Here is a 26,728-nt window from a genome sequence, read left to right as displayed (position 1 = left end):
TACAGGAAAGATTCTCTTCACCTATGTAATCTATTACAGTATTCTCGGAAATCAGTTTTCGTTTATGACATTCAGTAAGCTATATCAGTTTGTCATCTTAATTCCACCAAGAATACTCTAACCAGAGTAAACTTTTTCTCTTTAAAGTTATGTTAATTCAAATAAATCTTATTTTTTTTTTTTACTTGGTAAGCATGACGCATAGTATACGTTAGTACGTACTACTGCATTCATCACCTGCAACGTGTGTTTCTGATGTAAAGGCTTCTAGCTCCAAGGTAACTTTCAAACCCCTCTATAGGTTTTCGGTGGTCTCCATATTTTTCCCGAATAATATGGCTATATAAATATTCCTTTCTGGTGACTTAGTTTCTTTAAAAGTCATTGGGCTTAACTAAATTCCATCTTTATAAGTTTTTAGTTGCATTAATGTAATAACACCACGATAGCAAATGACCCACCGCTCAAATAAGAATTGAAGATCTGTAATTTACCGCGTTTGCTTAGTAATTAATCCATCTGGTGTAGAGTGCAAATTCCACTGGTTTCATTCTCCATTCTTAATTATCCCTTGACTTTTTGTTCGAATAACTCGGGTAATTTCGATGCAGTTTTAACATATATGCATCCAAAACCAGTTAACGTGTGGTTAGGACACTTAAAACTTAATATGGATGGGATTGTCGAGAAATTAACCTCGGGAAGTTTAGTGTTCTTCTTATTTATTTTAGTAAGAGAGATGTCTTCTTTTTACTGGAGTCAATGTACTGTTATGCAAAATCACAGAAATGCAAAGATTAGTCATGCTAACTTTTATTTGTTGGGGAATATTAGTATCGTATGTATTAGCTGTTAAGTTATGGGATGAATGATTAGTTTATCTAAATCACATGAGGCTCGATCATTACAAATTCGTTCAAACAATATCCATGCTCCCCCTCCACTGATATTATCACGTTTATACAAAACACTTTACTCTAATAGCTACAAAATACCTCCTATGAATTTATGTAACCCTAACCCTATCTCAAATATCATTGTTAAATGTAGTCGCCTTGCATGTACAAACTTCATTTTTTTAGTGGTTAAATTTAACCATAGTTAGCCTAATCTGGCTGTTTTGATATTTTAATATGGTTATAGCGTGTTTAATAGGTTAGTTTTCCTAAAAATGTCTTGAAGTACTTTGTAACTTTCTTCTGAACTTCTTTTTATTTATGTATTCCTAGTAAGTTATTTAAGTTAAAGTTTACTTTCATTGCTATCAGTTTTTCTATCAACGTATTCCATTCTATAAATTTTCTACAATTTAGAATGACATGTTGGATATCTTCTAATATATTACAATGGCTACATAGAGCGAATCAATCATTTTACATTCATGCAAATAGGAGTTTACGCTGACATGTCCGATTCTTAGATTTGCCAAGTTAGTCTCTATTTTCTTTTTTCTACAATAAGATGTTTCCAACTCTCCTATAATAGGTTTAAAGGTTCCAAGCCATTTAACCGGATTCGGTATGTTCCATTCTTTCTGCCACATTTCTTTAATTTTTCTTTTTAAAGCTGCTTTCTTCTCGGTTATAGCTAAATTATTATCCATAATGCAAATATTTTCCAAACCTTGTTTAGCTGTTTCGTCACCCACCACATTATTCCCTAGGATTCCCTTGTGGCTTGGTACAATTTCTTTAAATCTGCATACCATTATTTTTAATCAATTCCAAAGTTATCATGGATGGTTCCTGGATCCTAAGCGCTCACTCCATAAACACGGTTGCGAGCACAATGTGGTGCAAAATGTTATTTCCTTGTTTACTTTACTCAATATTAAGTTAAACTTTACTTTGTTAATTCAAAATGATTATTTCAATCCATGTCTATTATCCCTTTTCTGCTGGAGTCGGTATGCTAGCCAAGAACTTTTACTTCTTTTTTCTTTGATTGCAGATTACGTGCGTTGTCTAAATCTTTTTAAGCAACGTAAACACAACGACAGCCACCCCTAGTCCCCATTCCCCATACGGAGGGTAAAGGCAGTTGTCAGAATACGGGCTTTTTCAAGAAGCACTTTGTTACAAAAAATTAAGGTGAGTATTCCATTACTGGGGTTAACAAAAATGGTATTTATCAATACATAGGTATCGCAGTTGAACAGCAGTGGTAGGGTGCTCCCTTTCAGTTCCATTTTTTGACAGGGATGAAATGTGATTTATCTGTTGGCTTTTTATGGCGTCATACAGCTGTAATATGGTAATATTAAACTGAATTCTGTGTAAACTTGAATGTCAAAATTGAAAGTGATTTAGGGTAAACTACCGCATGGCCTGGCTCAACTCACCGACGATCACGGCTTGCCACCCTCCGAAAAAGTATGTAGCTAGCCTATAACGCGTGGTAAATCTTAATAGGCTAAGTGCTCTGGCCGATTTTTAGTATAAATGTGTTTATACTTTGAAAGAAAATACCTACTAAGTATGTTCTAAGGAAGACGGAAATTAGTGGCAGTACCTAAGTCCTATCAGTCTAGAAAACACAACTTGAATATTTGTACCTACAGGAAAAACAAAGTCCTTCATGTTGTTGTCTCTGTCGTATCACCTATCTTAATGAGCTCCTGTTCGATCGTTTGTGCGCTGCGCAGTCTCAAATCGTCATGGGGAAACCACACCTTCCGAATGACGTCACGAAAAAAACTCCACCCAAAAAGTGACATCATTATAGACAATATCCAATCACAAGTAGGCTAAGCACGTTTCAATTTTCTCTGAAACAGAAGAAAGCACTGTTTTCAGCCAATAATACCAAAGTCGTAATTTTTTTTGGCAAATACGCCTATTTTCTCCAATTCAGCGTTACTTGCACTAGTGCCATGAGTGAATTACCTACCTAGCACGACCGTGTACAAGCTCCGATTTTGTTCCCGAGGAAAGTTTCCCCACAGTGTGTGAAAATTGGTACGTGAATTATGGAGGTTTCACAAACTATTATTATGGGCATATAGAAAGGCTCGTAACTTTTGCCCAAAATCACGGTTTAATCAAGAGTGAACACATTTGCCCAACTTGTAAGGAAAAGTGCCGTCTTGACTTGAACAAAAAAGTCTTTCTGTGTGATAAAACCTATATGTAAGGTAAGCTATTTCCTGTATTATATTTTGATTATCGTGTGAAGTATGCTGGAGTATTGTCTCTCAGTTAGCTTAATGGCCGCTCAAAATGTTCGGAATTGTCATGAAGGGGGGGTCCCAGGGGGGCGAAGCTCCCCTATGGTAGGCCTAGGTAGGGGTACAGCGCTCTAGGTTAGGTTAGGTAGTTTGTTTGGTTAGGTAGTGAACTGGAAATCACTTTTCTCTTGCTCCCCCCCACCCAAAAACCCCGGTTCCCACTGGGGTCCCCCAAGATTGTTAGATGGGAACAAGGGTGTAATTGCTTGATGCCGCCAATATTAATGATCAGTTTAAGCATAATCAATAAAAAATACAGTGGAAAAATATATATTCTTGTGCAAACAAGAGACGGAGCTCTCCTTTAGATTTACCTAACGCATCCTGACACTGGAGATGGGCATCAGTCGCGACTTGTTGGTGAGAGACGGAGCTAAAGACTTCTACTCTCTTTTCGAAGTAAGTATTTTCTCCGAAGTTAGAAATTAAGGCTAAATTTAAAGCATTAAACAGAGGGTAGTGAAAACAGTGTCCAACGCAGTGCAAATCTCACCAAAACGCTTTCGAAATTTTTACCTACGCTTAAATATCTTAGAAGATTGAGGCCATCTCGATGTTTGTGGAGTCGCTTGTGTCAACAAACTTCACATTCCTGTGATAAATCTGCACACCACTTGTACCCATAGATGCAGGGGCACTTTCATCACAACAATCGGAACACGGTCACTGGCCACAACGTTTTTAAGTAAACAACTGTTTTGGTAGAAGAAGACGACGAAGCGTGCACTAGATAATTATTTAAACAAATAGTAAAACATCAATATTTTACATATTTATGATGATTAATTTGAAAATATTCATTATTGAAATAGTAACTCGATTCTGACTCAAATATAAGTAATTATTTTTCAGAATTAGAATGTTCTTTTAAGTCCTGTATTATGACGTCACGATATCTTGACTTTCGTACCTATTGTAAATGAATTGCTATACTCAACTTTTTTGCAGAACAGTTTACCAGTTATTCATGCAGATTGTTATCAGCTATTCATGTAATTGTTATAATCGTAATGTGCATATATATCTTTATTATTTACTTTTTGGATATATGAAGATGTTTTACTGCCAGATTACCGCCATAGTGTGACGCAATCGCTTTCGGTCCCTGGGCCTCTTGTCTGTTTTCGGACCATAAGAAATTAATGGGGCCGAATTTGTAATGACCAGGAAGTTGTTAAAAGAGGAAAGTTGGCATTGAGGGGCATATGTTTTGATTGAGAAAAATACAAATTTATACAATAGCTAGCTTGTAAAAAATACTTTATATTTTCTTTCAGTAATTAATGTCACCAGTACCTGAACCTATGCAGGGTGGTAGAGGGAATCCAGGAAATGGAGATGAAGAAGGAATTACTCCTCCAACTGGATTAACAATGGGCCCACCATTGTCCTCAAGTGATGAAGAAACAGATCAAGTTGACTCTGAAGATCCAAATTTCTCAGGTTACCTGCCTCTGCCACAAGATTTTGTAAGTTGAAATTTTGATGAAATCATGTCTCATTATTGATAAGTAGTTTGTGCTTGTAGATTTTAGGGCTAGTCAGATCTTCTAAAGGACTAAAAAAAGGATGTTCTTGGAACTCATTCCAGTAGTGGAGACTGCAATGCCCATATATAGTTAAAAAACTAAAGAGTGTTCAAGAATTAGTAAAAGTCGTTTAATCTGAGTACTTGCCTTCTAGAAAGTGTCCCTTTTCTTTTGTATTCCCTGTTCTTGGAATCATGTACATATTCACTGAATCACCTCATGAATCTTTTACCTAGATCAATGTTTTGTTTAATACGATTTGTAAAAGGACTGTAAGCATATTTTGAAAAAAAAACAGTAGTAAAAGTCATGAGATCAATTATATTTGGTAATGTTATAACGCACAACGCAGTATACAGTACTGTACGGTATATTGATTAACTACAATAACGTTATTTATGTCAGGAAAGCTCCACAGTACGGCTTTAACAAGAATTCTTTTCAGAATGGAAGGTTTGCAGCCTTTGTCCAATTTTAATAACTTTTAGTTTGTTTCCCGTTGTCTGTCAGACCAGTTTGTTGTTAGATCAGCCAATTTAAGTAACTCTTTATGAGTAATTAAAAAGCATGCAGTGGGGGCTTTGTATTCTGGTTAAAGGGAAAATTCTCCTCTTGTTCTCTGATGGCAACATACTGTACTTGTGTATTATTTCATGTTTCACCAGTATGATATTTCATGTTGCACCCATCATTGTTGGCTGAGATGAAGTGTCCAAATGACAGACAGACTCCTATTTTACTGGAACATTAATGAAAGCATAATCTTTTCTTGAACACAAGTAAATTGGCCATAACCTACTGTATTTATCAAGATGCATCATCAATTTTTATGGTAATAGTGTTCAACAAGTGCTCTTCATTTTTCTCACTTCATTCTTTCTATCCTTTCAGAGTCAAAGTTAGCACTACTAACAGTCTGTGATAACTATCATAAGGAACATTAATCAAAAACATTAATTTATCAGGACTGAGAGGTTATCATTTTGGTCCAGTTTGTCAGTCTCTTTGCAAGGAAAATTATACATGTAGTTTTCTAAATATTTTGCATAAAGTGATGTGTGGTTTCTAAATATTATTGTAATATATCTATTATTTTACTTGTTTCCAATCAGTTGTTTGCACTGTTAGTGTTGTTTGGAAGAATGTTTGTCTTGTTTGGGTTTTTTGTTTTAGTGGTGAGAATAGCTTATTGGCAGCGAGTATAGTATAGTTCTATATCATTCTGTAATCTTGTATCGATATTTTCATTTTCTTTTTATGTTGCTAGTAAATTCTCCTTCACAGAAATGGCATATTCCTGTTATATGTACACTACAGCCTTTTGTGTCTGTATAGAGATTTTGCCAGGTATTTCATAAAAATGAAGCAGGAGGGAATCAATGCCAATTTTTGTAAAAGTGATGAAGTAAGACTATACTGTGAGGATATTACTTTTCCTAAGACTGATCCAAACCCATTTTGCTGTTTTTGCAAAGGCAAAGAATTGCCCAGAGAAATTATATGCTCGGAGTGCATTTCCTAAACTGGGGGAATGTTGGACAGCTTTTAGAAAAGGAGGTATGCCAGGCTGATAAAGGATATAGTCCAGGGACTATTCAATATCTAGTCTTAGAGTTGACATAATTGCATATCATCCCAAGCCTGAATTTTCCGTTGTTTTTATCCATGTGGATAACAGGGAGCTTCTTGTACTAGGACTGGTATGATGACTGTTCATTGCGTGGTCTGCCTCCATGCGTCAGGTGTAATAGGTACAGTAACAGGTTTGAATCCATGAAACAAAGTTTATATAAATATTTTTCTGCTTTTCCTATAATGTGTAGGTATATTAGTAGCCTTTTGATGCTCCATTTTATGGCAAAGGATCTCATTCCTTAACATCAGTGATATTCATACACAAGATGTAAACAGAACTAAAATCTTGACCATACACTTACTAGTAAAACTTTCCAGCCACTGTCATGGTTATGGGTGCCCAAAGTGCCCTAACCTGACCAGCTACAATATTTGCAATACCAGCTGCATAGTACTGTATTCAGGCTTTCACAGTACAGACACTTAGATTGATGAACTGCAGTGAACAGATAAATCAGTTTATCCCTTCTTCTTAGTGCTCCATTCTATTGCACATAAAATAGAGTGAATTTGGGTGTATTTTTTAGTACGTACATGTAACACTGGAGTTTAGTATTTGTATAGGATACATCCAGATCTTTGTGATGATAGGAGTGCCATCTTAACCCCTCAGATTAGACTATTCCATGACAAAAGAACATGATGTCAACATATGTTGATCAGGGGCCCTCCCACCCCCTTGGCAAAACCTTGTACGTATAGTATTCATAATTTTTGCCATGTTAATCATCTCAAATACCAGCATGTCAATTTAGAACAGTCCACTGTTGAGCAGAGCATTTTTTAAGTTAGGATACTAAGTTAGGAATTATTGCAAATATGAGAATTTTAATTTTAAAGCTTATTTTAAGTAATGTTTTGCAACTTTAAGTTATGTGGTTTTAAATAATGAATCATATTGCAGGATGATGATCATGATGAATCGGCTATTGACTACAACTCTCTCAGTGGCTTGATGGCAGCACTGAATACTCATGGTCCAAATGTAATTGAAGATGAAGCAGAAGAGAATGATAATTATAATGTAGAAGGCAATGGAGAAAGTACTCAACAAGTCAGTGGTATGTCCTCTCAAACCGTGGAATATGTTGAGCAGGTAAGTGTGAACGTGATCAACATAATGTTAATGTGGAATTATTTCACAATGCATGCCTTTCTTTTTGTAACCAATTGTATTGCAAATATTGGGTTTCAGCGGCTTTCATGTAATTTCAGAGTGCATCACATACAGTACCATATTGGAATGTGATATTTCCAATGCATGCACATATATTACAGATATACAGTAGACCCTTGACTCACGAACGCATTGACCCACGTACAACTCGATCCCCGACCAAAATTATAGGTAAAATTTCACCCTTGACCTACGAACTAACTTTGAGATACGAACAAAAAAAAATGCGGAAAATAAAAATTCTGTTTGGGTCATGAACTAATTTTGAGACATGAACATTTGAAAAATGCTGGAAATTTCTGGAAAATAACAATTCACTTTGTTTCACAAACTAATTTTTAGACAAACATTTGAAAAATGCGCGAAATCGCCCAGCACACGTGAGAGCGTTTGAGTTGCCATGGGAACAGCCATCCTCCAGCCGCCCACGCACGGCGTCACCCACGCATCGCTCTTTGTCTCATCTCATTGTGTACAAGACGTTCGTCAATTCGCTTAGCATTTTTTGCGCTAAAACTTGTGATTTTCTTCATAATGGGCCCTAAGAAAGTGAAGAGTGGTGGTGAAAGTAAGAAAGTGAAGAGTGATGGTGAGAAGAGGGTGCAGAGGAAGATAACCATTGAAATAAAGAAAGAAATCAACTGACGAAGAGGAGGCTGGGGAGGAAGTTACAGATGTCAGCAGTGATGTGATAAAAGCCGCATTGGAAAAGTGGAATGATGTCCAGTGCTTCCTTGAATTGTATCATCCGGACAAAATTGTTACGAACAGGATCGTGAATATGCTCAATGAAAATTTAATGAGCCATTTCAGAAAAGTTATGCAAGGAAGGAAAAGGCAACAGACATTGGATAAGTTTGTGATTAAACGTTCACCAAAAAAACCTAGAAGAGTTGAATCTCCGGAACGAGATCTCCCCGACCTGGATGGGGGAGGGTCTCCTTCCGCACAATAACCTCCTCCCCACCCACCACCCTCCTCTTCTCTTGTCCGTCAAGCCAGAAGTCTCGCCAGTCATAGTAAGTGTTCACTTTACAAACGTTTTTATAGTGTTAGTTTACCATTTTAAATTATATTATTAGATATATTAAGGTTTTTTACACTGACTTTTACATTATCTGTGTAAAATAAGGCAAAATATACATAATATATATTGGTTCGTAGGGGTCGAGAACCAATTAATATTATTCCCATTAAACCTTATGGGGAAATTAGCTCCGAGTCACGAACAATTTGGAACACGACCAAGGTCTAGGAACGGATTGTGTTCGTGAGTCAAGGGTCTACTGTATAAATTAATGAAATCGTGTCAAAATAATTAAATTAGAGATTGTAGGAAATAAAATCTGAATGTAGTGTAGTAAAGTACTGGAAAGTGAATATATGTACATCATATACAGTAGTGCTTCAGGATACGAAATTAATGTTCCAAAGTGGCCTTCATAACCTTATTTTTTTGTATCTCGAACTACGTTTTACATGTAAATTGCCTAATTCGTTCCAAGCCCTACAAAAACACCACAGTAAATTTTATTATAAAGCTAAATTGACCAATAAACAATGAAATACAACAATTTGGGCCATTCAATACCTAACATAACCTTTATTGTAGTACGTACCTGTAAATAAAGTATATTAGTGTACATGGTACAAGAAATACTGTACGTACATGTACGTACATATGTATTAACATGTGGAACTTTACCTTTCGAGTGAGGCGATCTCCGAAAGTGGCAACAGAGGAGGAGGACAAATGGCAGAAAACATTAACTCTATACGAAACACATTAACAAATGGCAGAAAACATTAACACTTCTTGATTATCTCCATCTTCGTTCTCCATAGAAAGCATCCTCTTCTTTCTGTGAACTTCAGTAACATTCTTGAGACCCATGGCTAATAACGTAAGTAATTAAGTTCACACACAATACGATAAAGTAACTTACAGTACAACGAAAGCAGAATCACTAACACGAATTTACGTTAGCAAACGAAATATATGTGAACGAACGAATTCCATGTTTACGATAACACTGCCGCAAAAAGTGGTCAAGGAACGGCTTTACATAGAGGCATGATGTGACAGATGCTGACCAATAGGAGAGCAGGATCTTACAGCAGTGATTAGCATCAGGAACCAATGGGAGAGCGGGAGGATGGTGGCGAGTCTACTCAGTTGGCGGCGCACGAGTTTTGAAATTGTTCTCGGCGGTCCGGGAGAATCTCAGACTTTACCCTTTTGCAACCTGAATTATTTTCGTATAGAGAAGCAAAGAAATCTTTGTCTTTGCTTTCGTAACTTGGATTTTTCGTGTAAGTAGGTACTTTTGTATGTCGAGGTTCCACTGTATTTTATTATTGCTGAACAATTGAAGTTGCTTGCACATGTCTGAGTAATGAGGTATTCCTTATAGCTTAAGTGATCTATAGAAATGCAAACCTTCCTAGTTTACACATAACTTGGACTACTAGGTAGTTGCAAACTTGACCATTCAAAATATATTTACCATAAGCATGAGCAACAGTGACAGGAGTGCAAGTGAGCTATTCTGACATACGTACAAGAATCGGTGACTTGCTTTCAGTTAGTGAGTCACTTTCTCATCTTCAGTCATTTCTGTACATTGGCAAGCTCAATTTGAATCCTATTTCCTTTACATTTTGCCTCATCACCTTTGGATTGAGAAGTTATTGATGACTTTTGGAAACTGCTTTGATTTAGATAATTAATACTACAGGGAGTCCCCAGTTATTGGCGGGGGGCCTCTGTTCTCAGCAGGGTGTTAATAAGCAAAAAACCGCCATTAACCGAAACTCTGCAATTTATGGGGCTTATGCTGCTGAGTTTCAGTTAATGGCACCAATAACTGGTTAATGGCGCCTCTGTTAGGTATGTTATGGTACCATCACTCTATTATCGACACCTTATGGCGCCAATAACCGAAACTCGGCCTGCTATGGTGCCATAAATTGCTGATTTTAAGGCGCCAGACAAGTGCCATAAAACCGGATCACCATTAACCGAGACCACCAATAACTAGGGACTGCCTTAGTTCTGTGGATGTTAATATTAATTGTCCACGCTGTTTAGAGTTTTATTGCTATCACTAATTTTTTCTCATTCCTTTCCAGACTTTGACCTTGGATAATGTTCAAAATTTTATGATAGATTTTTTTTTTATGATAGATTTTCAGTATTTGAAAAAGAAATATGACCATGATATCAAGAAAATAAATCTCAGTTCATGTATACATATACAAGCCAAAGAAAACAATTACGCTCAATGAAGTGCTTACCAATTTTTCCCAATATATTTTGAGTTTAATTCTAATGCACCTCCCTCAGAAGATTTGTGTCTGTCCAACAGCTGCATATTATTTCATCATTACCTGCAATGCTTCATCATAATTCACATTTTTACATAGTTTTTGTCATTGTAATGTTGTAAAAGGAAATGTCTGTGTTATAAAACAATTTAAAAAACAATTTGTCAGTGTTTTATGGCCTAAAAATGACTCCTGTGAATGATTTTGGCTTACATATTGTATTATAAATTAATATGATGAGTTTACCTTAAATTGTACTTGATAGTAATGTTATTTGGCATAATCTCACTAACAATGTTCATGAAATAAATTAGAATCAAAACTAAATGTCAAATTATGGTACTGTATTGCACTTGGTGATTAATCCCTGATGTTTATGAACTTTTTATGTTACAGAATTTAAGGCAAAGTAGACAAGAAGAATCAGCAGAGCAAGCTTCCATCTGGAATTCTCCTCAGGAAGATCGTTTAACTTTGGATGGTAATAAGGTTGAAGAAATTAAATCAGTCATGGCCTCTTTCACACTACCTCAGTCAGCCATCCCACCATGGGCTCAAAATATCTCTGATGAAGATTGGAAAAATCAAATAGCTGGTATCTTATCAAGAAAAGATTCACAGTGAGGATAAGGTTGCCATAGTTATGCTAGTTTCAAAAATGAGGGTATAACTATGGAGAGTTGAACTGTGCTCTAACAAAAAAAAAAATGAAAAAAAAATGATTGATTTAAATTTGTACTTCATCAGAGTTTTGTATAGTGTTTACTGGTATGTATACAATGCGACAAGCAGTATTGTAAATACCTCTGGGAATTATGTGTGACTGGGTGAAAAATACTATTGCAAAATATTTTTGTTAAAGCGCCTCAGTAGCATGGTTGGTTTGGTGTTTGCTTCTCACCTCGGTGGTCGCGGGTTTGATTCCCTGCCATTCCACCGAGGAGTGAGAGATGTGTATTTCTGGTGATAGAAGTTCACTCTCGACGTGGTTCGGAAGTCACATAAAGCCGTTGGTCCCGTTGCTGAATAACCACTGGTTCCATGCAACGTAAAAACACCATACAAACAAACAAAAACAAACAAATATTTTTGTTAAAGCTTTCTTATATTTGACTAACAAAATATGGTGCTATGAGCTCAAGCATTGAATTATTGGTGACTTGAATTATTGGTGACAAAATGTCCTCAAGATGTTAAGTTTTGTTTTTAACCATGCTTTGTGGTAAAATTAACAAAATGTCTCTTACCTGACAAGTGTACATTGCTAATTGTCAGTTACTAACTATAAAAAAAAAATGTGCATTAACAGAATTCTTTGGATAGAAAATGTATGTTGAGAGTAGAGAAATCTCAGGCAGAGTTTAGGTTAGGTTTTTTGTGGCGCTTGACTCCGCATATCAACCCTTTATAACCTCAGTGTAGATCATGATTCTAATTATAAGTCTCTACTGGACATGAAGTATGTACATTGTGTTATTGTATTAATTCTTGAAAGTCCCCCTTTACACAGTACTGAAGACTTTATTAACGACAGGGATGCTTTATCCAAGTCTGCATCACTCATCCAGTCTCATTGATCACTAGGATTTTCTATTTGTAGCGTGAGAAGGGGAAGGACACCAAAAGAATCAGGTTGAGTAGGAGGATGAGAAGGCATCTTGGTCTTAAGCTGGGTACCAGAGCGTCCAGTCTGAGGAGTCGTTACATTAAGGAGGTGGATAGGGTCGAACCTGAGAAGGAGTGGTAATAAATATTTTCTTCTGAAGCTCTGTCTTGAAGGAGGAGTACAGCAGTATTTGCTTGTGGGAAGTCAGCTGTAAGTTGTGGATTATGCTACAGAACTCCTACTTGGTAGCATAGCATACATTGTATGTTTTAGTTAGGCATACGTTTAATCCGCTTTGAATTGGTTTCAATTGTTGCATGAACTTGGGAAGAGACTTATGAATCCCCTTCTTCCTAATTGGGAAAGAGTGCTTGAAGAAGCAAAACTTTTGTGTGGTTTCATCTTTCACCATTCTCCAACTGAGCTTTTTCAGTCATTTCAGTGGCTGAAATGGCAGATGTCAGTTAGCTTATAGACTTTTATACACAGGTGTTTATATAAGGAACAAACATTTACACAAAGTCTAATTATACAGTAAGAGAGGTGAAGCTTGACTTTCATGCTTGAGGAAGTTCCATTTAAGAACAATTTGAAACCATTTTCAGGTATCATAGACTGTTGTGATTATATTGGAGGTACCCTCCTAGTCTCATTGTTTATGTATACGTACCTCTGCTTAGGAGCATTGCAGTAAATTGCAGGTTACACCCAACATTAATTTCCATTTTGCTTGTTTTAAATACTGTAAGTAATAAGCACTTGCTTAAACATGCACACAGGCATTAGGGTTAATTGATATGCAATAGCTTTTTATTTATTGATGATGTTTTTTTCAGTTTTTTATTTCTGAATTTTATTTTGTTAGTAGAAAAGATGTGAAAGTTCAAAAACTGTGATAGCTTCCCTGTTCTTGGATTAGAAAATTTGTTATCAGTATATGTACTGTAATGTTTTTCACATTCTTTAATGAGAGCCTACATATATACTATAACTATGACACTTGAATTCGTATGAATTTTTTTAGTACTGTACTGCATTTTTACAAATGCTTGTAATCGGTCCAGATATTTCTTGCATTCATTTTATAAATAATTGCCCATTTGAGTAGCTTGGTCTGATGAGAGATAGTGTAATGTAGAATTTGTGTCCTAAAGGATTTATTAACAGTTATTACCTCGATAAGTAGTGACTATATGTTTCATATATATTTGTATTATCATCAAATAGTGGCTATTTGTTTCATATATATTTGTATTATTATCAAATAGTGACTGTATGTTTCATATATATTTGTATTATTATCAAACATGTTATGTTTATGTATTCTCTTCACACCAAGTTAGGCAGACAGAGAAGTTAGTCAGGTTGCTTCCTGATCTGGTTTAGTTTTAGGTGAACGTGCAAATGCTTTTCACTTGGCTTTCCACCCTTCATACTGTTTTCTTATTTCTGTTTCAAGGTGAATCTTCTAAAGACTGTATTCTGACATGTTTCTTGTTCAGAACAGTATGTACAGTGCTTTGTTTTACACAAGTACTCAGTCCTCATTAAGATGATGTATAAATGAGTAAACATTTTCACTTTATTGAAGAAGAGTTTGTGAATTTTGTTGTTATAGTCTGGTTTTACTCATCCTGATTTTTGCTGTACATATTATGCACTATTACAGTGCTGTATATCCCTTTAAATTTAATCTGCAGATAAGGTAGAGGATGTTTTTAAAAATTAAATGTTTTAGTTAAATGTTTTATTTCTTGCTTTCTATTTTTCTCTAGTATTTCATAGCTAAACTGGAGTAAAGTACTACTGTACTTAGTTATGCAATTCAGTGTTTGTGCCTTGGTAACGGCAACATTAAAGGCCCATCCGAACTCTGTTCGATGTGACGTCAGAAGCGGAGAAAAAGTGGATAAGGTTCTGACTTTTCCCACTTCTGACCTCACACCAAGCAAAGTTCACCGGGCAAAGCTCGACCGTGTGGACAGGGCTTAAGCTGCATAATAACTTCATGCCCTACCTGAACAAACATGCAACTATAGCATTTTTGTGTTTGTCACGAACCAACTGCAACATTTCTTCCTATTGCCTTTGTTCATGTATGTGCAAAGAAACAAAGGTGCATACTTCTATAAAGTTTTAGAAGGTGGTGTCTTTGTTCCTGTTTTATTTGAGACATCCTCCCAGTTTTGCTGTGACAACCAAGTACATAGCTAGTTTAAGAGAAGCCCTTCCATCTGCTATTTTTTATCACATTGCTAGTTGGAGTAAGCACAGGGATAGTCCTTTGCTTTCATCATAAAGATAGAGAAATAAGTTCACCTTTTATCAGCTTCATCTGAACTCTTTGACTGCTACTATGCTGAGCAGTTAAGGATTTTAGATTCAGCAGCTGATATACCTTTGTAGTTTTTGGGGGTTGCCCTCAGTTGGCTGGAAACTACAAGCACGACTCAAGTGGGTTGTTTGAAACGATAATATTACATAACCATCAATATTGCCTCCAATTCTGAGAGAGGTAAAGGGCTTCAAATATTGATAGTAAAGATATTTGTCCAGGAAACATTTTTGGTGCTTCCATTGTATCTGATTACATAATACATAGTTATTTCAGTCTAACGGCATATAACATAAGTTTTTAATGATTTCATCTTGGACTAAACCTCCTCCTCCTTCCCAGCTTTAACCCATTTTTATGTGGGGTCACTGTTATGAATGAGTCGTTTCCATTGATTTCTGTCCTGTGCATTGTTCTCGTCGTCAAACATATTTGTCTAGGAAACATTTTTGGTGCTTCCATTGTATCTGATTAACACAGTTATTGCAGTCTAACAGCATATAACATAAGTTTTTAATTACTTCATCTATTTATTTCTGTCCTCTGAATGTTCTCGTCATCTTGGACTACCATCTGTTGGAATCTGCATACTCCCAGAATGAGGGTCACTACGTGTGCTTGGTCTGGTACAGAGGAGTTGGAGCAATTAGCCATTATGGAAGATAGGTGGGCAATTGAGTAATGAAGAAAGACAACCTAGTTCAGCTCAGAAACTGAAGAAATTTTGTGAAGCCTTATCATGCGTCTTCTTGGTTGGATGATGATCAATGGACACAGTTTTTAAAGCAGAAATATAATCAATCAAGTTCTATATGTATCTGGGCAAGTTCACTCACCAGACCTACCTTCTGGCGGTAACAACAAGGGAATGGCTTGCTACTCTGAAGCATGCTATCTCACAAATGTTGCCCACTACCTGACTTGCTGTATTGGTCTGTCTTTCTCTGGCCTTTGGCCTTTTCACCTGCAATGCTCACCCTGCCTAGCACTCTGGACTGCTGCACTTTTAAAGCCTGCTTCTACTAGTATCCTCTTTCAGTTCCTCTCCTTCCAGTGCTGTTTCCTTCATGCACTTTTCTGAATTTGGCTTATTTTCAGGAAAATATTTTAAACACATGTTTAATACAGCATCAATATCGTAATAGTTTCAATGTTCAGTTTTTAGCCTTTTATTTCCATCTGCTCTTGCTTCTTCATTAACAGTATGTACAAGTAGTAGTTTTAAGTATGTTGAGGGGGTCCACTGCTCCACACAATTGCTCCTACAAATTCTCCTTTGCCTGCAATGCCCACTATCGTGGTTGTTCAATCAAATTTGACACTTCCCGCTTCTGATGTCACATCGGGTGAAGTCCGTCAGGCAAAGCTCAACTGTGTGGACGGGGCTTAACTGACATTGTCCTATCAGACTCTCGAGTCTTGGGTGATGCGGTCATCGGTGCTTCATTTGTTTGTACTACTCTTCATTCTACCTTTGTCTCTGCTTATTTACTATTGATATAAAATTACTTCCATTACATCCACAGTAGCGATGGCTTTGTTGATGTAATAAATTCAGGCTCCTCTATTCCTATTTAGATTTTAGATTCAGCTCCTCCTCCTGGTGCTTATGTTTTCATATCATAATCATCTCTGATACCCATTTTTTGTGTATCAATGATCCATCTGTTAAACCAATATGTGTTGGTGATTTGTTTTCTTTGGCATCCTTACTTGCTCAAACTAAGTCAGGGGCCACTCTTTTGCACCCACTTTATCCTAGAGTAATTGCATAATTAATTAGTGTGTCTTAAACTCAACTATTTTGACTTAGGCATTTCAATTTCTATAAATTCAGGTGCAGCTCTTGTGCCCCTGTATGAGACAAGCCCTCTGTGGATGGTGCTTCTGGAGCTACTGTTCCAATTAGTCTTCTGATTCACCCTCTTGGAGTTTAATGGAAACATGTCAGTAGATAATGCAGAAGCCAAGATGCCATCTTCTAACACTAAATAGAAGTATACAGCTTTGTTAATCTGCACAGTCATGCATAAAGGGCAATAGGAAGAAATTTTGTTCCGTATTGATGAAACAAAAACATGTGACATATATTTGATTCAGATTTTTTTTTATTGAGTTAATATAATTGAAAAATAAAATGAATTTGCAGCTTTTTTTTTCTTTAGATATAGATAGTTTGATGATGTTATCATTTGGAGATGTATTTAACAAGTTGTCATTTGTTCATCACAGCCCTATAAGTGATATTTAACTCATCATCACAGTCTCCTATATTCCTCATGATAATGGGTTGAGTATTATCAATGGGATTGTAGAAAAAATAAACTATTACTTATAAGAAGTTTTTGAATTACTGTGTTATATTTCTTCTATGAAGAAGTAGTTTTGGCTTTTGTTATCTTTATGACCATGTGATGTTTGTGAATATTTTATTTTCATTATGCAATGTTTCCTTAGAATTATTTTACCTTTTGTTGTATGACTTTGGTAAATAAGAAATGTTGAAACAAGGATAGGAAGAACAGTTAGAGAATAATGATAAGAAGGGTAATAATGAAGGAATAGTGATATTAAGTAGAAGAACAGAGCAACAAATATTACTATAACATGAGACAAGGATAAAGTTAACAAAAATATTTGAATAATTTAGGGAACCTCTCAGCCTTTACATAATATTTGAGGATTTTGGAAATTCAGGAACAGTAATGGATTCAAGATGGGTGAAGTGGGGTTTATACCACTGCTTTTCCATTATCATGTTTGCTTTCTTAGCCAAAAGGACAATATACAGTGCTTGCATATACATAATGGGTGTTCATCAGTTAAGAAAAAATCAATAGTGATCATCTGTAAAGATGAAATATATATGAAAATTACATTCAAAACAGTATTACAGGCCTTGCAAAAACAATCTTCCATGGGAAGAATTGCCATGTACACCATAATCAGATCTTTAACCATGCCACATCTAGATTATATAGGCCTTTCATACAAAGAGTAAAGTTTCTACATTTAAGGTTTACAGCCTTTGATTTTTATTGTTCTACTCAAATATTTTAAATGATGGTATTAACCTGTTCTTTATATAACTACTTTTGTACTTTTTAGAAATTGTTAACTAGCTGTTAATGAATTTGGAAACGTTGCATAAAAGAGAAAATGAGAAATAATATGTGCAAGTACTTTATACACATGTGGTAATGCAATTCTGAGTAGACTGGAAGGTTTTAGAGATTATGAATGGTTTGATGAATTGACATGTAGGGGAATAGGTCTTTAATTTATTTTCAAAAATTCTGTTTGAGTCATTAACCAAGTAATTAACATGTTGTGAGAGTAAGAAAAATTTTTAAAAGAAAAAAATGCAGAATACATAACTTTGGATTTATGTATTGGTAAGGTGGGTATTTTTGAGTAAGTCATAGTTATAACATTCAAGAACGGTTTAAAAAATTTGTTGCTTTCATATAATGTGAACAATGCTTTGAAGTTCTTTAGAAGATTGCAGTATCTTTTTCCATATTGTATATAATAAAAAATATAGTTCTTGTATAAAATAAAGGGATAATTCTTTTAACGATGTTTACTATGAGCCCTTATCATTTGTGACCCCACAATTCATTGTGTTCATGTTTTAATTTTGCACAGTTTCCTAATCCTGGAATAAAGGTGGGATTAATCTAGATTATCACTTCGGATACGTGTTTCTTTTCTGTAAAAAAAGCCATTTTTTGGTGTTTATGTGCAAATCTATGTAAGTTCATGAATTTCTTTTGTATGAATATACTGCATTTGTGTCTATATGACGTGTGGGTTGCTTGTATTTGTATGAGTGCATTTTTTAATTGGTTATTATTGTGAAGGCTTTGTGTATGTGTGTATTTTCTTATGTTTAGTATCTTATCATTGAAAACTTGAACATATGTGGATGACAGGGCAGAAAACTCTTGTCTTTGTATTCACCTGTTCAAACACTCTGGTTATAATCTCTCTCTCTCTCTCTCTCTCTCTCTCTCTCTCTCTCTCTCTCTCTCTCTCTCTCTCTCTCTCTCTCTCTCCACACTAACATAAACATATTCTTTTTTTTAATTTCTTTGTTTTTTGTTCTGAGTCCCCACACACTTTTCATGTCAATGTTTCTGATGCTCGCCTATTACCTCAGGATATTTGGTTCGCTTGTTTCTCAAGAGCTTTTCACTTTGAACGAAGTGTGAAATAGATAATTTCATTTATTGAAAAAAAAAAAATTAACTTAACCTTTTCTCTAAACTGACCTACAATGTGTTGTATCTGTAAAGCATCTTCGGCGCTTTCCAAATGAGGGGCAAATGCACGGCAGGCAGACATTGTTACCCAAATTTGTCGGTTGATGCCAATCACGAGTGAGGTCCAAGTCATTGGTTCGCATACCTGTGCCTACTGCCTGTCATGGCTTTTAGCCACGCTGCGAAAGCTGGAGTCTAAATTTGAATTTGTCAATAAAACTTCGATGCTTTACAACCTGTAAAATATTGAAAGCTTCTCTGCCAAATTCTAGTTGTAAATCCTTGAAAGCTTTAATTCCAAGTGATGATTTAATCATCAGCGAAGTTTTCGATGCTTAATAGAAAAACTTTGTTGTTTCAAGTCATAAATCAATTGTTTTATAAGAAAAACTTAACGTTGTAAGTCAATGTATTTTGTGTGTGGTGAGTGTCTCTCTTTCATTTAGAGGCATTTGAATAATAAAACAATGATTTCCGACAAAGCCTTTTAACACAACTAAATGAATAACTTTTTAGAAGCATTTGAATTATACAACAATGATTTCCGACAAAGTCTTTTAACACAGATAAATAAATAAATTGTATGGGATTTTATCTTCAGTATTAGCACTGTATACAGATAATATAATGATGCACACGGAATTCATCCCTGTTGGTAGGTGTGAGTCCGGAGGGTACACCAAGACTTTAATTCTCTTTCAACATCTTAAAGCATTTTTGGGTTGCCTTGTGGCAATAGCCAATTATATCATATATTGCTAACATAATAAAAACTAGACCACCCAGGGTCTTGGGACTAGTTTGAAGGATAGTCATGACTGAGGGATAAAAATCGGACCTAGACAACGTGGCAAGCCCAATGGGAACGAATGATTCCTAGGTAAGGCTCCCGAATGGGAGGTAAGACAATTACTCTTATGGGTGCATAAAGATCGAAGAACTATCAAGATCTACCATTCTTCAATCTTGGCGGTCATTTCTTTTACAGAATAGCGAACACCTGGTAGTTAATTAATTAGAGGCATCACAGTAAATATGCCGCCTTTTATACTTATTGGTAATTTGTAAAGGCTTTTATTCGTATTAGTAAGGATTTTGTGGGTGTAAAAGGGATTATGTCATCTGAAAGCTTAACTGCAAGTGATTAAAATTTCATATTGGCTATGTAATCCTGGTTTACCTTTTGTGAGATGCCAGAAGTAAGGTAGTAAAATCTGATGTAAATTGTTTGTCTTTTGATCAAAAAGAAGAAAGTTTGTTTAGCCATCATTACTTATACCTACATTGAGTAAAAAATATATGTAAAAATTGGGTTGGGAGCTTTATGATTACCATATTTGAAATTAAAACAATAGTTTCTCAGGTAAGCACTCTCTTCAGCCGTGTTATTTCGTTCATGTGAACTGTTTCTTTTACCAGCCACTAGATGTTCTCAAAATGTACTTGACAGTCGAAAGTTTCATTTCAAGTATCGTGAGAAGTGCAATGAATTATTTTCATTTTGTCGTTGTTGATTATGTTCTTGATTCTTGGCCCCAGTGTCAGCCTAAAGTTATCTTTCAAAGTTTCAGGCGCATTTTTTTCTTTTTTTTTTCATCAATACATGCATCCCAAATGTATTTTGCGTTTTTGTAAGGTCTCATATTTATGTGCGCATGAACTACAAAACGTTCATCTTGCTTAGGCTAGTTTCTTTTGGATATATTCGAAAGTGTTTTATTCATATTTCCCTTTATGTATAATAAATAGTACCGGTTGTAATAATAAGAAAAATATACTAGATCGTTACGGAAGTCCCCATTGTTTCTGTAAACAAGGACTGTAAACTAACACAGTTGTCGACGAAACTGTGTTAGTTTACAGTCCTTGTTTGGGATGGAGGGTAAACTTCAATAAATCAATATCTTTGCATTATGATTAACAAGAAGTCATATTTTTTATCCTTGCCAGATTATTATAAAAACGCCTGTTCTTAAATTTAAGAAACACTGGTAATCCTAATACTTGATCTTACTGTGAGTTCTAGAAAGATAGTTATCTTAAGTGAAACTACAGTAATATTATTCCCATTACACTACAATGTAGCTACTATCTACCGTAGTTAAAGTGGCAATTAAAAGTGGAAATATTTTAACTGTTAATTGTTTCTTTGCTATGGTATTTTTAACGTCACAAAAATCAATCAGAATAAGCAAATTTAACGTTAGAGTGAAATAAATTCCTAATATTAGATATGGAAATAATTTCTTCTGAATCTTCACTACCACTTGAACTAAATATCGTGTGTGTGTGTGTGTCTGTGTGTGTGTGTGTTCTGCAGGAGCTACGATACTGATAAAAGAAAATAAAACAATTATAAAATAATAAGCAGCAACTAATTTGGAAAACGTACAACGGCCCGTCAGAGAGAGAATTATCCCTGTGGAGGGCTGTATATAAAACCAAACGAATGAATAGGGCCATTTTCTCGTTAACAGCACACTTACAGATCAGTAACCCATCCATACACAGACATTGCTCGTTTTCCTCAATTAGCTTAAATTTAGACGTTTATGGAGAAAAAGTGTAATTCAGAATGTGAGGGGAAAAAACAAGGACGACTCAACGTAAAAACAAAAGGGGGAAAAATACGAGGACCGGGAAGGGCTGCGACAGATATTTTCGAAGATTATTGGAACCTATATGAACAGGTCAGTGTTCAGGAACTTCGTTCAGTGACTTCACTTCAGCTCAGTTCAGTTTAACTTGAAAGTTCGTACAGTGAACATCTAAGGATTCTTACTTCTGAAGGTAAGACATTTGGTTACCGTTATTTTAAACTGTCTTCTCTTAAGGTTTTGGAAATAAAACCTGGTTTGTTTGATAGGTTCCCTGAGTAACTCCAGTTACTATTACTTGATTTAATAATCAAGATATTGGATGTAAAATTTATCATTTTAACTATCATTTGTAGTGAATATCTCTTAAGATAGGTAACTCCTGCTTTCAAAGCTACTGTGCATCAATAAGGCCAGATTTATAAAAAAAAATGTGAAATGCGTTTAGGAATAAATTCATGATACTGCCGGGTGTTAGTGACCTAGAGGTCTCATGAGTTTGATTCAGATGGAACATGAATACATGTATTTATTTTTCCTCGTGCACTAAAGGATATAATTATTCTTCCAGTTAAGATTTTTTGTTTAAAGCGATTTTAGTCTTGAAACGTATGGTTTCAGCACTTCGATGGGGGAAACTGTTTATCACAAGGGCGGCAACCAGCAATGACTAGTACTATAGGCACTGCCGAGGAGGAAGTAGCCGAGAGCAAGGTCCTTGCCCTAAGGCCCTAAGGTACAGCCAAAGCCACTAAAATGAATGACTTTCGACTTCGTCGGAGTGGTGCTTAGTTCCCCTGAAACTTGTAAATTTAAGAAAAATTAAGCCATTCTTTCTTATGAAGCCCGACTGCGCCAGTTGTGTGAGAATTTTGGTTCGAGAATCTAATGCTTGTGTGTTGACAGCTATATTAGTTTTTCAACAAATATGAAAACTAGAAATTCAACCGTATTGATTAACCAAATGTTAAGACCATACATTTATTTATTTTTATCTTTGATGGCAGTCGCATACATATGCATAACGTAAAGATAGTCTAGTTAAGTCCTGCGTAGGATTTTAAAAACTTGATTGTGGATCTTTTCGTCCTTAATTTTCCAAAATCTGGAGTTCTATCTAACAACACAGACGAAGTAGTAGGTGCTCAACACAGTAGTCGTTATACTCGTTCAAAAACCAGTTATTTAATATGCGATGTAACTTGATTGTGAGACCGTCGTTAACTTTTCAGTAATGTCTAATTTTGTTTTCATAACATTGTTGATAAGTTTTAAGTAATGAGTTTTCATTGCTTCTTTGATACTTTGTTGGTTGTGGGATTGACACTTTTCCCCAGGGTTTATGAATCTCCTCTGGGAACGATGCTTTTTTTTTTATGACTGCTACTATCTGGTTGGTCCAGGGGTGGCCATGCTGTTGAGGCTCATGCGTAGATTTTCCTTCATATACGCAGACCCATAATAATGCAGGCCATGATAGTTAACAGAGCTCTCATCATTTTTGTCGTCGAAGGTTGGTAAAATTCTTAATTTAATTTTTTTTTTCATCCCAATTTCAAGAGATGTGATATAATCATCCGTTTTTTTTTCTAATGACATGACTAAACGGTGTCTGCAGCGTCCCTTCGGCCTCTCTTTGCATCCACTTTTATAGACTTACTTTACATCAGTTTTCTATTCCTTTCTTCTTTCCATCCTTAGATCTTTGCACTCCATTTCCATTTTTTATTTATTTATTTATTTTTAATATGTTTTTTTTCCAGCAATAACAATTCCCTCCTTCCACCGTCTTCAGAACTGATTGGTGGAAAAAGCCCACGAGCTTGGTTTGACAGCCTAAATTTCGTAAGATCAAATAATTTCGATCAAGTTCGTTATGAATGAATTGAAGTGCCGACTGAACGTTCAGCTCTTTATACAATGCGCTCACTACAGTCTTGTTATTGACTTCCAACTATTCTTCCCGTGCATGCCAGAGTTCATCTGTGTTGCGTGTAGCTAATAAGAACATATCACAAAATGTGCCTCGATTTTTAAACATTTTGTCATCAGCAATATATAATTCTCTCTCTCTCTCTCTCTCTCTCTCTCTCTCTCTCTCTCTCTCTCTCTCTCTCTCTCTCTCTCTCTCTCTCTCTCTCTCTCTCTCTCTCTCTCTCTCTTTAGGGTGTCATCTCTTGGGATAGCGTTGTTAGTTACTGTATTTTTGCTTAGTTTCTGGTGTATTCTATTTAGTAATTTCTTCAAGTTATTTACTTTTATACTAATATTTAGTTCATTTGCATCCTTTGTGTCGCAAGTAGCCACAAAAAAATAATAATAAATTTAGATCGCAACTACTATCACAATTCACAACTACTACACAAGTCAGTCTATGAGTTCTTGAGACAGTCATCGTGTGCCACGTAGTAGCTAGGAGGAATTGAATGAAGTTTTGGGGCACGTTTTACCTCAAACACTTCGTAGGAGCTCTTATACTTTATGCTATTGTAGTTAACCATTCAAAATGCTCATCAGGAGTAATAACCTAGGACGAAACACCCAAAATGTAGATTTAAAAGCATAGTGTCAAATGACACTTGATAAATCCCTATCATTTGCTGTCCTAGGCAGCCAACACGCCCCCAGATGCTGAAGCCTTGCCGAGAATGGGGGCTTAGGGTTCAGCACCTGGGCTCTGATGCCTGGTGGGAACTGCTTTCTCGCTGGGCCTTGGTGCCCAGCTGTTGACCCAACTAGGTAAATAAATCAGCCCTTTTCCTTTTACTAAAAACATTTCATCTTTCTGCTTCCTCCCCCTATAAGGTATGGATTTTATGTTGATGACTTTTGGCTTGGTTTTGGACATGATTTGGAATTATTCTTGGGATTTGAAGGAGGGTGAGGATGGACGGCATGCCACTTCACCCGTAGAACTCGAGTACCTGATGTGGTCTAGTGAAGGGGAAGTGTAATGTTAAACCCTATCCTCAGTGCCGGGTCAGATCTCGACGGACATCATGACGCCTTAGCACTGGAGATAGGGTGTATATCTGGTAATTACCCCTAGGACGACCCTAATTAAAGGGATGACCCGTCCTCTAAGTGTGACTCCATGGTGGGTATGGGGAATATCTGGATGAATTAAGTTTTTTAGTTATATGGCAACCACCCGCCTATTTCTGTTGACGACCCCTATGCTTTCTTCTAAGGACTTGTCCATGGAATCCCTCCAAAACTCTAGTATGGCTACTTTAGAGCCATATGTACCAAGAACTCTATCTCAAAAGAGAACATTTAAAAAAATAACTATGGAAGATATTTTTTCTCCTCCAGTGTGGTCTCCGTATATCACACTCAAAATAAGCGAAGAAGTAACCCCTCTAAGTGACTTGGTTATATACCGTTCACTGAAGAAAATTCTTGGCTGTGACAATCCCCGATTCTCAGTCGAAAAAAACAAAATCATCGTAAAGGCTAAATCTGAACAAGAATAAAACAAAACTACTTGAAACTACAAAACTAGGAATTCACCATGTAAATGCTTTTGACGAGGCCCGTTATAACACGAGAGTTGGAACCATGTTGCTAGATAATCTTAGAATTGAAAATGACCCCAATGAATCTGTGCGTGAAACATTAAAAGAAGTCCTGGAAGATAAAAAACATAATGTTAAATCAGTTATTGTTTATGAGAGAAAAAGTGTTAAAACTGAAAGAAGTCTGAAGATAGTTAAAATTATTTTTTCACAGCAAACAATTCCAACATATATGAAAATAGGAAACAAAAGAATAGCAATTAAAGAAGAACATCCAAAACCTATCCAATGTAAGATTTGCTTGAAATTTGAACATGCAGCAAAACGATGCAAGTCTTTGGGCTCGCCTATAGATGCTTTAAATGTGGCTCCTTGGAGCATAGTAGTGATGAATGTACCAACCCCAAAAAATGCTTTAACAGTGATGGTTCGCACCATGCTTATGGAAGGAATGTGTATATTTCGGATATTTCCAAGAAGCCCTTACCAGATCAAGAAAATTTGGTATAACAGTTAAGGAGGCTAAGGAAGACATAAAAGAAGGAATGCAGCTTCCCCGCAAAACATTTACAGATACGCTCAAACACCAAAGCAAAATCATATCCAATGATGTCTCACAAGCTACCCAATCTTCTAACAAATGAAATAACTGTAGAAAAATCAGATAAAAACAATACTATCGAGATAAGTAATAAGTTTAAAGCACTGACCAGCCTTGCAGTAGATGATCGTCTTAATGAACAGAGAGAGGATATCTGGTAACAAATGCCAAAAGAAAGAAGAAAATATATCTCCAAGGATAATCCATGACTAAAACAAAGTACAAAACACTGAAGAAATTGAGGAAATACTAAGAGAACTAGATGGACCAGCAGAGATAGGAAAGAGACCTGAACACACAGTGAAACATCCTCACCTAAGAACGAGAAAAATCTTCATAGTCCAAATAGTAAATATTTGAAAACTACCAGCTCAGAAGAAACCATTGTTTATACCACCGATAGTAAAGACCCTTCAGAAAATTACTCATCCGAAATAGTTTTACAGAAAAAGTCACTAGTACGAGACTATGCTATGCCACCAGATTATAGCCAAGGTGCTAGAAGCAAAATTCCTATGCACAGCAACGAAAATATTATCAAAATTTCCTGTTCAAAAACTAAAGTGGACACAGTTCTTTCAGCTCAGGGTCGTAAGACCGACGAAAATAAGTAAAATTCACTTCTAAAAATAATAAGGACACTCCCTCATTCATATTGCAATGGAACATTCGAAGCATTAACAAAAATAAGTTAGTTACTTAAATTAATTGATGAATATAGCCCAATTTGTGCCTCAATGAACCATTTTTACCTGTTTCCTCCAGTTTTACAAATAAATTTTACACGTTATCAACCTCACTCTGCTAATCAGCAAGGTAATATGATTCTCGTTAGAAAAGATGTACCTTTCACAATATATGATCTTTCATCTGAAATAAATGCCTTAGCAGTTCAGATACAACTAGAGGAAA

At 35.8% G+C, this 26,728-nt stretch overlaps 1 protein-coding gene across 1 annotated transcript; it reads left to right on the top strand.

Annotated features, from left to right (window-relative positions):
• The first annotated feature begins 1,934 nt into the window (after window positions 1-1,934).
• On the top strand, window positions 1,935-18,181 carry LOC135198541 (uncharacterized). The gene is made up of 4 exons (XM_064226217.1): window positions 1,935-2,090; window positions 4,504-4,695; window positions 7,295-7,486; window positions 11,291-18,181. The coding sequence occupies exons 2-4, from the start codon at window positions 4,510-4,512 to the stop codon at window positions 11,516-11,518; spliced, it is 606 nt and encodes a 201-aa protein (XP_064082287.1). The 5' UTR covers window positions 1,935-2,090; window positions 4,504-4,509; the 3' UTR covers window positions 11,519-18,181.
• The last annotated feature ends 8,547 nt before the right edge of the window (window positions 18,182-26,728 follow it).

The sequence above is a fragment of the Macrobrachium nipponense genome, chromosome 23, assembly GCF_015104395.2.
Source record: "Macrobrachium nipponense isolate FS-2020 chromosome 23, ASM1510439v2, whole genome shotgun sequence".
In the NCBI taxonomy this organism is placed as follows: Eukaryota; Metazoa; Arthropoda; class Malacostraca; order Decapoda; family Palaemonidae; genus Macrobrachium; species Macrobrachium nipponense.
This window is presented reverse-complemented; position numbering and strand designations above follow the sequence as displayed.